This window comes from Equus caballus, unplaced genomic scaffold, assembly GCF_041296265.1.
Source record: "Equus caballus isolate H_3958 breed thoroughbred unplaced genomic scaffold, TB-T2T haplotype1-0000016, whole genome shotgun sequence".
Classification (NCBI taxonomy): Eukaryota; Metazoa; Chordata; class Mammalia; order Perissodactyla; family Equidae; genus Equus; species Equus caballus.
Window position 1 is genome coordinate 11,614,850 of NW_027222391.1, and position 18,612 is coordinate 11,633,461.

At 46.8% G+C, this 18,612-nt stretch overlaps 1 protein-coding gene across 1 annotated transcript in view; it reads left to right on the forward strand.

The window, feature by feature from the left end:
- Positions 1-18,612, forward strand: part of LOC138922839 (uncharacterized) — an 86,560-nt gene that overhangs the window by 7,400 nt on the left and 60,548 nt on the right. The window contains 2 exon segments of the mRNA XM_070259251.1: positions 10,182-10,302; positions 13,718-13,793. Coding sequence (XP_070115352.1) covers positions 10,182-10,302; positions 13,718-13,793 — 197 coding nt within the window.

Below are 18,612 nucleotides of genomic sequence, written 5' to 3' on the forward strand. Positions count from 1 at the left end.
TTAAAGGTTTTGGGTTTGCATAATGGATGCTATTTCTGAAACTGATTGAACCAACGATCTTTCAAGTAATCTCTTGATTCCATTGGTCTCTGCGGTTTGACAAGCTCCTCTGTAACTGTCTTGGGAATTTCAGTCTGAAATTATAATTCACTAAGGGAGCTTTTCAGCCCATCTTGCCATTCATTAAAAGCAAGCGGTTGATTTTTTTTTTTTTCTTAACACTCACTAGTTAGGGTTGCCTACCTTTACTTTTTTTTTTTTCAATCTTTATTTAAGAATGTGTAAAGCATATTTACAGGGAAACAAAGCAGCACATCAATTAGGCAATACTTTTTTGGTTGTGAATGATAGAAATTGAGCTTAAATTATTATAAACAAAAAAAAGATGCTTTATTGGCTTATGTAATTAGGAAGTCTGTGGGGTAAGTGGCTTCAGGAAAAGCTGAATCCAGGGGCTTGAGTGATTTGACAAGGTCTCTGTCTCTTTCCATTCTTTGCCGGGTTTGTCTCTACCTTGCCTCATTCTCAGATAGATTATCTCACTACATTTTAGGCAAGATGGTAAGCAGCAACCCGAGACAAACATTATATGTTTATTTAATTCTTTTGGAAGTAATACATTTTTTTTAAATTGAGAGGTTTATGCTTTCCCCCAAATTACAGAATTGTTAAACCCCATTACGGAAGTCTCTAGTGTATTGTTTTCCTCTGCATTGTGTTGAATTGTAAATGCTATTGCAAATTCCAGAAATATAAAATTTTCTAAATTTTATAGTCTCTTTTCTTGGTCTCTTGAAAATTTTCAGCTAGCTCTATTCACGTAAAAATACCCTCAACCAAAAGCAGTAGTAAACCATAGAGAAGAAAATAACTTCTCCATTAAAACACAGACGGCTCCACCACAAAGGCCCATATGAAATGAGCACACATTCAAGCAAAGCTGAGTTCCCGAAGGCCAAGAAGATTCCGTGATGGATTGCCTCCAAAGGAGAAGCGTAGACCCATATTTTCATGAGTACAGTTTTGCTGATCTAAAGATGTCTGGGCACACTGAACAAAGTACTTTACTTATAAATGTAAGTTCACATTTGTGATGTCTGATCACTGAGATAACTAATAATGAGGCTACATGAAACTTAGGGTAGATAAGTGATTTTGAAAAAACTTTTCTTAAGAGCTTCTGCAAGAAATTCCTGGAGATGCCTGTGGTCCAGGTTGGGTCATGTGCTCATTCCTAAAGCTGTCGTTGTGTAGTACCCTCATCGGGCCTGGCTGATGTAGCCACCCCTTTGGCCTGGAGTGGTGGGGGGAGTAAGCAACCAGGGCTAGTCCCACTGAGACCATAGGGAATAGTTTCCCCATGAAGATGAGGTGTTCAAGGGTTCTGTTGCTAGAAGTGGGGACCAGTCTAGCCACATGTTTATTAAACCTATAAAGATCTACTTGGGACAGGTGTATGATCTCTCTGAGTATTTTAACCCAGAAAGAGGGACAAAGGGTTAATATTGGGAGGTTCCATGCACTTGTTATTTTAGTTATTCATTCATTTATTTATTCATTAACCATGTATTGACTGTCAACTTTGTGCTGGGGCAGACATGAATCAGTCATGGCCGGTGACCTGAAAGAGCCTGCAGAGTGGAGAAACGGACAAGTGAATGGTTACCTCACAAAGTAATAAAAGTCCTGACACAGTGGGGTTTATTCCAGGAATGGAAGGATGGTTCAATCTTAGGAAATCTAATAATTTGGCTTATTCTTAGTACGGGTAAATGAGAAAAATTCTATGATTTATTTGATGGATGCTAAAAGGCATGTGATTAAATTAGCATCTATCTCTAATTTTTAGAACACCTCCTAATAAAATGGGATCTTCCCCAAAGCCAGCATCATCTTTAATGGTGTAATACTAGAAACATTGCCATTAAATCCAGAGCAAGACTAGAATGCCCATTATCATCACTATTATTTACCATTGCTCAGTAATTAATAGATGATGCAGTTAGATACAAAAAAGAATAAGAAAGGGGGAGGTAGAATTATCAGCATTTGCCAGTAATTTCATTTCTTTTGGAAAATCTAAGATAACCAATCCCCCCATGAATCTATTAGAAACAATAATAGGGTTCATTAAGGGCATTGATGAGGAAATTACTATGCAAAATCTGTAGTTTTCCTATATGCCTACCCGAACCATTTTGGAAATATAATGAGAGAAAATATTCTATTTATAGAACCAGCCAACCAAACAGAATAACTTGAAATATATTTAGCAAAAGTTGCAAGGGACTTGTAAGAACCAAATTTTAGTACTTTATGGAGGGGCATCAAAGAAAGAGGAGTAAATGGAAAGTGACCTCTTTCTCTTGGCTAGCATGTCTTTTTTCCATCCCTCCCCCCTCCTCCCTCCCTCCCTCTCATCTTGTCCCTGGCTCTTCCCTTCTCCCTCCCCCCTCCCTCCCTCCCTCCCTCCCTCTCATCCTGTCCCTGGCTCTTCCCTCCTCCCTCCCCCCTCCCTCCCTCCCTCCCTCTCATCTTTCCCTGGCTCTTCCCTTCTCCCTCCCTCCTCCCTCCCTCCCTCCCATCTTGTCCCTGGCTCTTCCCTTCTCCCTCCCCCCTCCCTCCCTCCCTCCCTCCCTCCCTCTCATCCTCTCCCTGGCTCTTCCCTCCTCCCTCCCTCCCTCTCATCTTGTCCCTGGCTCTTTCCTCCTCCCTCCTTCCCTCCCTCCCTCTCATCCTGTCCCTGGCTCTTCCCTTCTCCCTCCCCCCTCCCTCCCTCCGTCCCTCTCATCTTGTCCCTGGCTCTTCCCTCCTCCCTCCCCCCTCCCTCCTCCTCTGATTAGAGTTCTTTGCTGCTAAGTTGAGGGTGTGTTTGAGAGTGGTCTGAAAGTATTGGTTATATGAACGTGGCGAAAATGTTGTACTTCATTTATAGAATTCCCTTACTTTCCACATTACGGAGAAGATGGTAAGACAGCTGTTACTGTTTAGATTCATAAACAGTGCGGTGGGTGCTGATTGTTTTCTATCCCAAATTCAGGGGTGGTAGGACTGTGCCAAGATGTGGATTAATAGTTGAATTGGTGTAAATCAGTAAATTTACATGCACTCCTGTTGCTGCAAAGCAAAAGTCCAGTCAGGGACAAGTGATGGTTATTCTCAATGGGACAGGGAGATGACGGTGTGGATGGGAAAGAATAATGGTGGTGGTGGTGGTGACAGCATGGTGATAGACACATATTGTATTCCTGTGTGTGCACCAGGCTCTGCTCCAAGCAGTGGAGTCATTCAGTCTTCAGAGGACCTGGCGAGATAGGCGCTGTGATTTTACAGGCGAGGGAGCTGAGGCACAGAGAGGTCAAGTAACTTGCTCGAAATGTGGAGTTGAGATTCAGACCCAGGTGTTTGGTCACAAACATGCAGCATTTCCTTTTATTTGTTTCAAATCTCTTTCCCACTGGAGGTGGTGTCTTCCAGCATCACGGGAGTGAATAATCACTGCTGGCGTTCCCTGCTAGGAGCTTGTGATTTTCCGCATGCAGATGGACTGCTTGCCTACCAGATGGGCTAATTGAGGCGGTCTGGACCCAGCAGCAAACTGTGGCACTGGCTTCCATTCTGGGACCAGGCTCATTCCCACTGTTCCCTTCTCCTGAAATACTCGGTCCCAGATCCTTAAACTACCCTAGGCTCCTTATCTGTCCTTCAGGTGTCGGCTCAAATTTCAGCTCCTGGAAAATACCTCTCCCAGTTACCTAATTTAAAGACCCTTTTCCACGTCTGAGCTTGTGACGCTGTTTTATTTTCTTCAGAGCATTTACTGCTTTCCAAAATCATGCTACTTAGTTACTTCTTCCTCACCAGAAGGCAGATTACATGAGAGTGGGGGTCTTGTCCATCTCGTTCCTTGCCGGCGCCCAGAACAGTGCTTAGCACCCAGCAGGCACTCAGTCATGGTAGTTTATTAATCACTAATTCTGAATCAATGAATTATTGAATGGAAGGAGGGCCTGTTGTGTGCTAACTTTTCTTGCAAAACTCCAGGCTTCTGAAAAGAAATGACACTAACGTTTCTTGGGAACTCTGGCTAAGAATTGTTGTCAGCTCTTTCACGTCCTATTTTTGCAAGACTATTTTGGGTACAAGAAAGAGAAACCCACTCAAACAAACCATGTGGGCTCAGCAGTCTCCCACAAGCTGCCTACCGCACAGGACATCACCTCCTTTATTCCTCACTGCAGCCTCGTGAAGTCGAGACTTTCTTATCCCAGTGTTACACAGAAAGTGAATGTGACCTGGAAGGGCGGGCAGGAGTCCCAGCGTCACACAGCAGGCTGGCACAAGCCAGGTGTCTTCACTGTAACACGTGGCTTTTGGTTCCTGGCCTTTGTTGCTGATGCTGCCGAAGTTTTAGAAGAGTTCAATTACTCCCGATAGACCGTTATGCTCTAAGAGTGGATTATGTTTCTCTAAATGCGTTATCGAAATTACATAGTTGGCATTTAACAATCAAAACATTACGCTGAGGCCCGTGTTTGATATGTCACTCACTGTAGGTACAGGGGCACCCTTCCTGGTGCCTCCTGGCTGAGCCTTCTGCAGGGGGCTGGAGGGTTGGGTGTCGCTGGAGCTGAGGAAGTATTTGAGCCTAACTGCCTGAGCGCCTCTGTCACAGGGCAGTTGGACTGTTTGGAGCCATGTTGTGTTTTGAAAGAAAAAGCTGAACCTGAAGTCAGAATTAAGGCTTTGAGTCTGAGTTCTGTGTCTACCTTGCCTTGTGCACATAGATAAGTGTTCAGCCTTTGAGCTTTTGTTTTCTTATCTCTCAAATGGGAGTACCAGCCTCTAATAATTCCATGGTGCTTTTGCAAGGATAGAATGATGATGCTGTGCTGGGATCTGCTTTGTCTACGTCTGTTAGTTGTTATTAATCCATGCACGTTTTCGTGAATTCCCCCAGGTAACTGGTTTTCTGGAATATTGCCCTCCAGGGAGTACCTGAAATACAGGATGAGCATTCTTATCATAAAGTTAGATTAAGAAGCTTAATTTACAGAAACTATTACACACTATGGATATCAAACATCGTTAGGGCAGACTGCATAAAGATCCCGGAATTCTGGAGAACCTCTGTCTGCATCACTCTTTCACCCAGCTCAGGACCACTGATGCGTCATTCTTTTGTACTGAAAACGTACAGAGCGGTGGGGTACACTTGCTTCTTAGGATTGCGCTGCGGCTCCCGAACTTTGGGAGTGACCAGGAGATTCTTCCATTTTACTCTCAAATGACCTATCATTTCATTTTTCTCTGCACCCTGTCTCTTTTCCAGGTTGGCATATTAACTTCTTACCTTCTGGCTGCCTGACTAACCTACTTTCTCACCTATAGAAGGCAGAATAATGCCCCCCCCCCATAACCACGTCCTAATTTCTGGAAACTGTGAATATGCTAGATTATGTGGCAAAGGGGAATTAAGGTTGCACATGGAATTATGATTTCTAGACAGCTAACCTTGAGATGGGAGATAATCCTGGATTGTCTGGATGGGCCCAGTGTGATCCCAGGGGTCCTTTTAAGTGGAAGAGGGAGGCACGGAGCGAGAGTCAGAGGGATGGCAGCATGAGAGGGGCTTAACCTGCTGTTGCTGGCTTCGAAGATAGAGGAAGGGGTCATGAGCCAAGGAATTCAGGAAGCTTCTAGAAGCTAGGGAACAGGGAAGGAAATCCATCCTTGCTTAGAGCCTCCAGAGGAACGCAGCGTGTGGACACTTTGATTTTAGCCCGTGGAGACCCGTGTCAGGGTTCTGGCGTCCAGAACAGTTAAGCCATCGGTGAATGGTCATTTGTTACAGCAGCAGTACGCTCTACTCAGATAGCTCGAACGGTCTCCATCTCATTCCATTTCTTCCCTTTGCTTCGTCTCCCTTTCTGGAAAATACCCCCTCTGGGGCTGTTTAGTTCTCTCGCCAAACAGCGCAAAAGATGTACCCATCCAATATTTGCAGATGGTAACTGTACGAGTTAGGGTGAAAACAAAGAGACCCCAACACAGTGGCTTCCGTAAGACAGACGATGATTTTTCTACTACGCAACAAAAGTTGATATTCACAGTTTGTAGCAGTCAGGGCTGCGTGGCGACCAGCCACTCTGAGAGACCCAAGCTGACCACAGTGAGTGCAGGCGTGTGTGTTTGAACAGCAGCCGTGCATGAGCACTCCAGCCAGTCTTGCGGGGGCAGCTGTGCTCCAGGAGACCGTTCAGAGACCCACGTTCTGTTCTTCCCATCTGGTTGCTCTGCCGTCCAGAGCCCCCCAGGGAACTTGTTAGAAAAGCAGAATCTCAGATCCCATCCCAGACTTTCTGAAGCAGAATTTATGTTTTAAGACAATACTTGGGTAATTATTATGCACGAAGTTTGAGAAAAATGGCCTAACGGCAAGGTGGTTCCACTTCGGCATCAGTGACACTTGGGGCCAGGAAAGTCTTTGTTGCGGGGGGCTGTCCTGTGCATTGTAAGATGTTTAGCAGCCTCTCTGGCCTCTACCCCGCCAGACACTAGTAGTTAGGCCCTCCCCCAGTTTTAGTAACCAAAAATGTCTCCAGACGTTACCAAATGTCCCCTGGGGTCCAAAACTCCCTCTGATCGAGAACCCCTGCCTTAGAGAGTTTTCTCTGCTGCGTGATGGGAGCTGGGACTGCACCCTGTCTGCATTGCAGCCACCGTGAAGCAGCGAGGGCAGAAGGCCGGGAGCGGATTCCTCTTCAGCAGGTGAGGCAGTAGTGACGCTCATAACTTCCGCTCTCCTTCTGCTGGGGAGACTTCGTTGCATGGCCACCTCCAGCTGCAGAGGACTCTGGGGAACTTACTGAGTGTCTGTGTGCCCAGGAAGGAGGAGAGAACGAGTCTGGGGACAGTCAGCTGTCTGCTACAGTAACTCACGCAAGGATGTGGTCATACTGTATTTCATTATTCTCTTCTATCCGAAGTCAATCCAATTGGCAGGGTGAAATAAATTGACGAGGTATTTTTTTAATTATTTTTTGCAGTTGGAACACAGAACTATTTTAGGAGGTCACAGGATATTTTAGGAGCACACATAAAATTTACCCAAAGCTCTGATAGTGTGTATTTTGATATCAAGAGTTTGGTATCTTCTAAACTTCAGTCGTGAGTATTATTCCTGCAAGTTTCTTTATTTTTTCTTTTTCCATATAGATGTATTTGCCTATATTGATTTTTTATGTGAAAAATAATTTTCTTCAATCATTGTAAAGACTATATCATACTATAAGTGTGTTGTTGTGGTGGAGATAGACGTGCATGTCCATACATGTCTATGTATATGTGTGTGTCGGTAGCTATCAGTAGATATCTCTTTCTCTGTGTATCTATTTATTTGGTACCACCTGCCTTGGTACCCCCTCATCCCTCGCCCAGGCTGCTGCAGCCGACTTCTGTTCTTGTTCCGCTGACTTTCTTGCCCTCTGTAATCTGCTCTCCACACAGTGGCTGGGGGAAGTGATCCTTTTAGAACATAAAGCAGGCCACATCACTCTCCTAATTTAAATTTTCCAATGGCTTGTTGTCAACCTAGAGAAAACTTCTAAGTCCTGGCCATGATCTACAAGGCCCTACAGGATCTGACCCTGCCAACCTCTTCAGCCACATTCACTTGTCATCTTCTCTGTGCTCCTCTCCTTGAGCCGCATTAGCTTCCTTGCTGCATCTGAGAAGCCAAACATGGCCCTGCCTCAGGACCTTTGCACTTGTTGCCCGCTCTGCCTTTAATGCTTTTTCCTTAGATAATTTCTTGGCTTGCATCCCTCCTTCATTCGAGCCTCTGCTGGGCTGTCCCTCCCTCCTCAATATGGCTTTTTCTTGTACTGTCTGGACTCCCCTTGTACATTCTTGGTGCTAAGAAAGAGCTCCACTCATTGGAAAATGCTGGTAAACACAATATTGCCATTAATATTTGCCTACGTTCCCCAGTTACACTACCCCAACCCAACGTTCTGGTGTCTTAATTTCTTGGTTCTTAATCCCCCCATTCTTGACGGAAGATCTTGCTTTGATCTGGGGGCACAAAATGACCTCGATGTTGCTGTGGTCAATTGAAAAGATGCTTAGGTAACTCTTAGCCGTTCCTGTTATTTAAGTAGACTGCCTCTAGGGGGTGGTGATGCGATACAGGCTGAGTCCGGAGTGAGGCGTTTTCCTGAGATGTGGGATGTGCGTGGCTCCTTGCTCCTTCCAAGCTAGGTTAACCCTCCACATTTGCCCCTGAAAATAAGACGCTTTAGGAAAGGCTCACTTTCAGTAAATAATAAACAAACACCAAAAGCAATGTTTAAAGCAAACTCAAGTATAGTTGAGTATCTTTTGTTCTCTACCCACTTTCTAGCTAGTTTTTCATTTGTGTTCAGATACAGAGAGAATATTCCTGTTACTGTCTGAATATGGACAATGAACATACCACGTTACCATAAATATATGTTAAGACATTTAATATTAGAAATTATTATTATAACATATATGCCCAATATTAAATAGGTAAACTACCCACTTAGATTCTGAGAATCGCATGACAGGTTCAACCAACAAACCGCATGACCTCACCCAGAACCGCTGATTTCCTTATTTAGCGTGAAACAGAGAGTTTGTTCTGTCCGTACTGACTGGTTCTCATTCACTTATGAATTGCTGGGTTGAAAGTCTAGTGTTTTGGTTTACCTTCAACTCTTGGCCTTGATGCTCCTAGATTTTCTTGGCTTTGTGTCTCTTTTCAGTCCCTTTACCTCTCATCCTCCAGGAGGAAGAAATTGCCCCAAGTCATGGTATGTTAGAGCACTTTTAAAGAAAATCTTTCCCAGTGTTTTGAAACTTAGCTTTAGCTGCAGAAATCTATTGGGTAGGATTCTTCTGGTTATAACACACGGAAATTCCAGGTGAAATCTGAAATAAGCATGAATCAAAAAAGAATTTAGGGGTCGGCCTGGTGGCGTGGTGGTTAAGCTGGCGTGCTCCACTTCTGTGGCCTGGGGTTTGTAGGTTCGGATCCTAGGCGCGGACCTACACACTGGTCATCAAGCCACGCTGTGGCCGTGTGTGCATACAAAAAATAGAGGAAGATTCCATAGATGTTAGCTCAGGGACAGTCTTCCTCCAGTAAAAAGAGGGAGATTGGCAACAGATGTTAGCTCAAGGCCAATCTTCCTCACCAAAGAAAAGAAAAAGAAAAAGAATTTAATGGCTTATGTATCTGAGAAGTCCTGGGAAGGGGTGGCCTCATTAGGGCTTAAACAGTGTCACTGGATCTCCCACTTCTGGATTCTGCTGCCTCTGAGGTGGTTGGCTGCTTTCTTAAAACCTGTCCCCTTGTGGTCATAAGCGGGTGCCAGCCCAATTTTCTTGCCCCAAATGGAGTAGGAAAAGTGTACCATCTTTGTCCCAGAAGTCTCTGCTAACGCCTCAGGGTAGCTCATTGCTTCCTTAGGGGTCACGTGCACATCCAGCAAGCAGTTCTTGGTGCCAGAGGGGGTGTGGGGTTTGAGGCACTGCCTCCCTGGAGCAGAGGTGGGAGGCAGTTCTCCTGCGGGCACAGAGGATGAAATGGGGGCATTTTCCCAAAGCAAAGCCAGCAGACGGTCATCAAAGAAGGGAAATGCACGCTGGTGCCAAAACAACAGATGTCTGTTTTGAGACTCTACTGTTCAAACGTCATCTTTCACCGAAGTACCAATGAATAAAACAGACATCCCGAGAGTTCTGCTGGCTTGCGTGGAGATGGGGGACCCGGATCCTCTTCTGTGGCTCTCCTGAGGTGGGCACAAGTAGAATGGCTCCAGATCTCCCTCTGCCAGCTCACTGCTTGGAGACTCTGCATCTCTTCTTTAACACAGAAAGAAAGGAAGGAAAGAAAGGGGAGAGAGAGAGAGGGAAAGCAAGAAAGGAAACTTGTCTAGTCTCTGTGCCTAAGAGCTGTTCAATTCTGAGAAAAATATCTAAAGAACCTGCCCCTCAGAAATCACTAATTATTTACTTAGAATATTTTCTATTTCCATCACTTCCTTAGCAACCCCTAGCAGCTGCCTGGGAAAATGTAAAGGGATTGTACATTTTACAAGAGAATTCCTCAAATAGCAAGTGAAATGGTTTCGTACGTTCATCTTCCTGCCCAGATTCACTTCAAGTGGAGAGGGAGAAATGATTTGGTGTTTCATCAGTCTTAATACAACAACTAGATTGCCCGGAATTTCTAGAACATCCTGCTTCTGTGTCATTTTCCTCCTTTCATTTGTGGTAAGGCCTACGATATAGATTTAAGTGTGATTCAGTCTTTTATGCTTTTGTAAGAGTTTTTATAGAAATCCACATTTTGGGAGAAAAAAATTCCTTTATTAAATCTAGTGTCTTGATGTTTTGTTTAAAAATAGGTTGTATTTAAAAATACTTCGTGTACTTTTTGGGTTTCTCATTAGCACACAATGACGTTGTCTTCCTCTGTGTGTGCGTTTGTGTGTGTGCGTGTGTATTGTGTTAAAGGTGTCTCTTGAAGGTGCTCTCTCTAGGGAAGCCTTGGGAACTCGTGGACCTTGGGCTTGTGAAGCCCCAGGGTCAGTTGTCAGGTCCAGGTCACTTTCCGGTATGGTTCTTGAACTTTCTGTGGCTCCAGCCTTCCCTGACAGGATCCCCCTGGTCCCGCCCCTGTCCTGGCTGTGGAGGAGGAGTCTGGCTCTTTCCTCATTCCCCTGAGAAGAAGACCACAGACCTTTCCCTTTAAGGGTTTGCCGGGTGGAGGTGAAGGAGCTGGAGGAACGAGGAGGAGTAACACAATACCACTTATTGCTGGTCCTCCAGTCTCTGTTGGGCCCATGTATTTGAACGCTGGTTTTCAGAAAGAGAATGCTCATCCAGATTTCTTGTGACTGATTTGATGAGTCTGAAGACTTCCTCAAAATTCTCTTTTATTTCAGGAAAAGGCAAAATTTAAAAACCAGTAGATTATGCAGGAAGTTAATTTTTGTGATTTTCACTTTCCAGTAATTGTGCTTTTGCATGTTAGGCATTCTTAGGAAGAGTAGCTAACTTCCTTTGAGTGCTTATGTGACTAAAAGAAAACCCCGATGCGTCCCTGCCCCTCCTTTGTCTGAGCTAATCCTCAGGGCAAGCCCTGTTGAGTAAGAGGTGCTGTATGTTATGTGGAAACTGAGGCACAGAGTGGGGAAGAATGATACCCAAAGGTTCACAGGTCATTAGTGACGGGACCTAGATTCGAAGATAAGCATTTAGGGTGTTCTGTTAGCCACAGTGCTGTGCTCTTCTCTGAGAGAGGAGATGCTCAGGTGTAGGTCCATCCACAGTCACCCAGAGTCCAGCTGTCTCTTGTGCCTGTCTGCAGACAGAGCTGGGATTCTCTGGAAAGCACTTCTGCAGCCGAATTCTAGATGTCTGCATCTTAGAGGATAGCTCCCGTTGCTGCCTTTCGAGGCTGTTTGGGAAGGAAACCCACATCTTCGAAGGCTGTGAAAGACTGTTGCTAATGTCTGCCTACTGCCGTTTGGGGTAAAGGTCTCAGCACTTCGGATCACTTCAGAGACAGATACTGATTTTCCAAGCCCTGCTGTGAGCCCGCAGCTTCTGAGACCCAGTGACTCAGCCTCCCCTCTCTGCATGGGGCAGCCAAGGCATGAGAATTGCCCTGGGCTGTGTATTTTTTAAAAATAAGGGGATCAGAAAAATCCCTTCAACCTAGGCTATTTGAAGGCAGTGTGAGGGATGGAAGGCAACCCTTCTCCATCATCTTGCTTAGGGATGCTTCTGACCCTCTGCCTCGGTTGTGCCGTGTCTGTGCAGAGAGGGGCTGCTCGCAGACACAGTGGTTTATTCAGTGACATCACGGCCACCCTTTTGTTCCTAGCGAAGAATTTTTTTTGCCCCCTGAGGTTAACAATTACCTTTGGAAAAGTGTTTTCGTGAACAGAACTTTGGCTAAAATTGTAGTGATAACATTACTGCCTCGTTGCAAAGCTCTGACACCAGCACTCCTGCTGCAGAGTTACCTGGCATGGAGTAGAGGAGCATAACAAGCATGCTCATCATGCCCGCCAGGAACTTTTATATGCGTTATCTCCCCAAAAACAGTCCTCGTGACCACCCCATGAGAGAGAGGATGCTTTTTTAAAGTAGTTTAATTTGTTTCTCTTCTATTGTGTTAAAAAAAAAAACCATGCTATAAAATGTACCGTCTTAAGCATTTTGAAGTTCAGTAAAATATATTCACATTGTTGTGAAATAGATCTCCAGAACTTTTTCATCTTCTAGATGTGAAACTCTACACCCATTAAATTTTATTTTACTCAATAAATCATAAACATGTTTCCATAATAACAGGAGCGAGACTGTTCTTATCCCCATTTTACACAGGAGGAAACTGAGGTAGGGAAAGTTAAGTCACTTGCCCCGGGTCACCCTGATCCTAACACGAGTTGGTCTGGATGCCAGTCTCACTATCAAGTCCTGCATTTTGGTCCTGGTCGGGTCCTAGTCTTCCTAACTGCCCTGCGCTTGTTGGGGCACCTGGGACACAGTAGGATTTCACTTAAATTGTTATTATTTAAGCAATACATACTCAGTGAAGACAATGAGAAAATGCTGACAGCACAAAAAAGTCCTCTCACCCAAAGATAACTCTTACTAATAGTTTAGCGTATGTTCTTCCCTAAATTTTTCAGTACAGTCGTGTGCCATATAACATCGTTTCGGTCAATGATCCACCGTGTATCTGATGCTGGTGCAGTATAGCTGAGGTGTGCGGCGGGCTATTCCATCTAGGTTTGTGTAAGTGCACTCTATGATGTTTGCACAACGACAAAATCGCCTTACGACACATTTCTCAGAATGTATCCCCGTCATTACGCGATGCATGACCATACTTACAAAGTATATATAAATCACTTTCTTACAAAAATGTGTACTTTTAAAGATACTACTTTGGTTTTTTCCACCTCCTCAAATTGGAAACAACCCAATGTTCATCAGCAGTGGCATGGATAAATAAAATGGGTTATATGTTTTAAAATGGAATTGTATACAGAAATAAAAATCAACCACAGCCACATTCAAGAAAATTTATGAATCTTACAAGCATAATGAAAGAAGTCAGACATAGAAGAAGAAACTCTGCATGATTTTGTTTAAACACAGTTCCAAGACAAGGAAAGCAAATTCATAAGTTAGAATATTGGTTCCCCTTGGGCGAGTGAGGGCAGTGACCTGGGATCGGTGTATCAGGGGGCCACTGGAGGCTTAGTCACCTTCTGTTTCTTGTGAGTATGGTTGCCGGGTGTGTTCCCTTGGATAATTCATGGAGCTATGCAAGTACGATTTCCATACTTTCTGGTATGGATGCTATGCTCCAAATTGCAAATCCAATCACATGATTATAGACTTTTTTACTGATTAGTTCCAAGGCATAGTTATTAGTGCAAGACTCCAGAATTATGGATGTGGGTTCATATCCTGGATTTAACCTCTTCTTATGTCAGAGAGACCCTGGCCAATTGATTAACCGTGTGGGCTTTGGTTTCTTCATCTGTAAAATGAGTTAATTTTGGTTCCTCTTACTTAGTGAGATAATTATCTCCTTGCTGGCACAGGGCAAGAACTCCTTGAATGACGGCTTTTATAGTTGTTCTTGCTGTTCTTATCTCTTTAGGTGAGGGAGCTGGTGGATGGTGTCCTGTGGCAGAGAGAGGAGCAGGAGGGGGATCCAGTCAAGACACAGTCTCCAGGTGAGCCTGAGGGGACAGAGCAGAGCTGATGCTGAGGTGCGGGAGGAAGGGTCCAAGTCCTGGGGCCCCTCCATCCTTCCCTGTCTCAGTTCCTGCCCATCTGTAAACACAGGAAGGGAACTGAACCAGGTCATCTCTAATTGGTTAGTCCTTTCAGCTCGGACATTGAAGAGTCAGGAGGGCAATAGAAATGCCACGAAAATTTAAAAACAAATTTCCCGGTTTGATCCCCATTCAAACACAAAGGACCAGGTCTGGGCGTGAAGGGAGCTGGATATCGGTGGTGGGATTATAGGTCGTTTCTATATTCTTCATTGTGCGTTTTTCCATTTTGGACAGAAGTAGCCTGAGCCAAGGAGCTGCTTGCGTGGCTGAGGACCCTGAGGTGGTTCATTTATCTGAAGACTCCACATGAAAGGCAGCCCCCTGTGTCCTGGAGAGCAGAGAATCACACCCTGTGGATGGGATAGGATGGAACCCCCTGGGCTCAGGCGTGCTCTGTCCACTCTGCCACAGCCTGTCCTTAAGGGACATCCCCACATTCGATGGCTTGCTGGGGGGGGGGGCATCAAGAGAAGGGGGCTCAGACTGCCAGTGCCCAGACTCCAAGGGCCTCCACTCTCCTCCCTCTCACCCTGAATCAGCCCCTAGCCCCTCCTGAGTGGAACCCCGTCTTCCCAGCCTGGACCATTAGAGCACGAATTCCCCTTCCCAAGACGTGCATCCTGGAGAAGGGAGAGTCCCCTGGTGTGGACTCTGTCTCCCTTAGGATGTCAGTCTCTCCCAGCCTCCTGGGCTTGGCCTCTACTTGGGGAAATCTGGGTCTCAGAAGCTGTACCTCAGGCCCCTCCTAGCTGGCAATGTGTATGTCACACCCACATCCTGCCCCACCAAGCCATGTACACATATAGTGCACACAATCCAGGCACTGAGTCTTGTGTGGGGTGAAGATTTGTCCTGCACAGGGAGGCAGGGTGTATGGTGAGGAGAGAAGGAATGTGTGAAATGTATGTAGAACAGGGAGAAATGAGGTCCTCTGGGGACACTGGGAGAGGTGTGGGCAGCACTGAGGGCCCTTGTAGTCTGTGGTTGTGATGTGAAGGTGGGACCAGCCCTCACTGCACCAGCCTCTGCCCCTTTCCCGGCTGGGGGCAGATGCGGAGGAGGCAGAGAGTTGGGTTCCCAGGGTGGATTTCACCTGGCCAGGACCGTGGAAGGGGTCGGTCAGAGCTACAGGTCAGGAGCGTGGGGCTGTCCCGGAGCTCAGTGTCTGCAGAGGAAGAAAGGACGTGATGGAGGGGAAGGAGAGTGAACGTGGAGCCAAGTTTGCAGATGGGGAGACCCAGTGGCTGAGGAGGAGTGAGGAGAGGGAGCCCACAGTGACTGGGCTGCAAAGACACCACTGGGTGCCGACTGGAAGGGGTTGGCCTGAAATGGGTTATCAGTCATGCTGGAGAGGTTTATATGTGTGGAGTGAGGCCAGGGTAGTGGGTGGCAGGGGTTGAGTGAAGGAGGGTGGAGAGGGCCCTGAGGGTCCAGGATGTCAGAAGGATCATCTGGGTGGATGGCAGAGTGACCAAGAAGGGTCGAGTCGCAGTGATGGTGAAGAGACAGACAGTGAAGACTTATACAGACACCCGAACACACACACACATGAACACACACACACACAGGGACCCTGATCAGCGCATAGGGTGCAGTTTGGCCCAATGGCTGAGCACAGCTGCCAGAGGTGCCAGCCCTTGTGGGCAGCCCCTTCTCTGTGGCCATGCCACTGTCCCTAAGGTGCCTCCTGCTCTGTGGAGAGCCCCACTCAAGAGCTTCATCATCTTCATGCCCTGATTATTCATCTTGTCCCTGAAGCACTCGATACCATGGTCTCTCTCCAGGATGAACCAGACGTTGATGGTGGGTTGCCACCCTGGAGGTGACATGGGTTAGAGCCTTGTGGCCTGTGGGGTTGGGGAAGGTCCTAATGCCTGAAGGAGGAAGAGCAGACGTGGGGGAAACCCCGATGCAGGGAGTTGCGTGGCCAGGAGGGATGCAGGCCCAGACCCTAGCAGTGCAGAGTGGAGACGGCTGGTGGCCGGCAGGGAGGCTGTCCACCCTGCGTCTCTTTGCTGGCCTCAGGATCGCTGTCATCAGTCAAGGCTGCCGGAGGCTTGTTTTCACGAGTTCTCTCAAATGCTGCAGGAGCTTAGGAACAGGTGACCTGAACTTGAGACTTCCTGACCTGGTCTCTGAATGAAATAAGAGGAGGTGACAGGCTCTGTACCAGCAACTTTTGTGTCCCCTGAGGGTGGGGATCCTGTGAGGCCGGGGAAGCACAATTGTCCTGTCCCTGGGCACGAGGCCAGCTGCAGCGAGACAGGTTCACAGGTGGAGGGGGGATCACGGAAGGGCGTGCCCGGGCTTTGGAAAACTGGAGAAAGTTGGTCCTTGGATGGGGTGTGGAAAGAACATGAGCTATGGGTGGGGAGGAGCCAGGATGATTGACAGCTCTGAGCAGTGAAGGAAAAACTGTCTCCCCAAGTAGAGATCTGAGGTTTCCACAGTACAGTAGGAGCTGAGTCTGTCACATGGTGGTTCACCCAGATTCACAGACTGGGTGGTCACCTGGCACATTCCAGCAAAAGTGCTGCCCCCTGGAAGCCAAGGCCATCCATGCAGTTGAGCCAGTGGCCACTACCAGATTTTGAATTTTGAGGCAATGATTCCACAAAGGGCATTATAAACAGTTTGCATCCACTTGCCTTCCTAGAAAACAGGAGCTGCCTTCGAGATCTGTTCTGGCATTGGAAGCATCCCAAGGTTTCCAGGGTGTGAATACTGACTTGTCAACCAAAGGGCACGCTCCTCATTCTCTCAATGCCTATCCTGCCTCTTCCAACCCAGGGTTGTGCCACCATTTTATCCATTAAGCCCAGCCCCTGCCTTGTCAGTCCCACCCCAATACACCAAGGACACTGAACTGGGGTTCTGCAGCATCTTTGCTGAAAAAAAATGAAAGGATAGTTTCAATCCCATAGCCCCTGTCATCACCTCTCATCACACTCTACTGCCATGATCTCCTGAAGCATGTGAACCTCCGTGACCTCCCTCACAAATGTCCCCAGGCATTGCTGATGTGGCTGCATAGCATGGATGGTCAGGAGACTGTCCAGTGAATCTTGCAAACTCCTCCTCCCCCAACCTCAGCCAGGAGATCACTCCTGGGTGAAGTCCTCCCATCTCAAGCACAGTGAGGCTGTGGGTTGCAGGCTTCAGGACTGGCATTCCTCTTGGGTAAAGCTTGCCCATCTGCCACTCAAGAAGACTTTGAAAGTTTGAGTGGGGACCTCATCTTATTTACCTTGTCTTCAGTGCCCAGGATGGTGTAAACAACACCCAGCACATGTGGTAGGCTGAATGGAATGAGCTAACGGAACAGTCAATGCCCTGACTAGCCCCACTTCCCCCTGAGGAACAGAGCATTTTGCCTCTCACTAAGTGACTTTCACAATTCCCCCATAAGGCCTAGTCTAAGGACACATAATTCTTGTCTTGCTGACAGTTCCCAACAGGATCCTAGAGAGGCTGTTGGTGTGCTATGGAGAATACCCCAAACCTCTTCCTTGCCCATCTCGCTTACAGAGTTGAGCTGCCAGGTGAGTCCACCAGGGGCCCCACTGGGTACAAGAGGATGACAATGGCTGCCCCTGGCCCATTTGCCCACCTGTCTTGTAGACAAGAGGCCTCTGTTCTTTGTCTCAGCAGAAGCCAGTCCAGAGCTCGCACTCTGGGCTCAGAGATCCCCAGTGCCTATCAGTCTATTCACCTTCCAGCTCATGTGAGAACTGTGAAGCCTCCACTTCCTCAAATACCCACAGCACTGGGCTTTTGCGGGTTGTGAATGAGAGAAGGCAAGTAAAGCATTACCCAGGGAACCACACTGTAATTAGTTCTTAGTACATGGTGGTGACTCTCCCTTATTTTCATTAACACCACCACCATCTTTATCGTGTGAAGTGTCCTAGAAACACCAGCACATTAATAATTAGAAGACATAGGACCTATATGGCAGGCCACTGCCTGGCTCCAATGTGCAGGTAGGAGATGAGGCCTGTTTCCAGTACCCCAGGATTGGTATTGGGGAGCTCAGGGGTGGGACGAGAGGGAGGGACACCCCCATGTTGTGCGTTCTGAATTCCAAAAACCTTGAAGTTCATTCTGAAGCCGAAGGGTGGCAGGGATGGCATCACTTTACTCTGGTGATATCAATGGTTCCTGCTCAGCACTTTGTATACCATTTTCCTGAAAGCTTGGGAAAAAAGATGTCGGTAATAAGGGCTTTATGGAGAAAAATGTAACAAGATTGAAGGGACTGAGCCCAGATGTCTTTAAAATGACTAATATCAGAGCAGATGTCCATAGCTCAGGAAAGTGGGCTGTGAAGTCAGGTGAAACAAGGAAAGAGATCATATGGTTGATGGAGATACGAGAGGCAAACAGCAAGTTGTCCCTCCACTTGAGTCTGCCGTCCCATCGCGTCAGCTGAGGAAGCTGACACTAGTGGGAAATGTCCGATGAGATTTCCACAGAAACTGCGAAGACCCTAATATCCTGAAGGGGAGGGGCTGTTGATGAGCTCATTGAGAGGAGAACTGTGAAAGGACCACAACCTTGTCAGAATTGGACATCTCCCCAATCCAGAATAAGGAAGGGACGAGAAAGGAAGAGCAGTAGATGGAGCAGATGTGCATAGAGCTCACAGTGATGCTCAATTGGATTAGACTCACTTACCTTAGAAGTGTCCAAGTGTGCCTTGGCAATCGTTGCC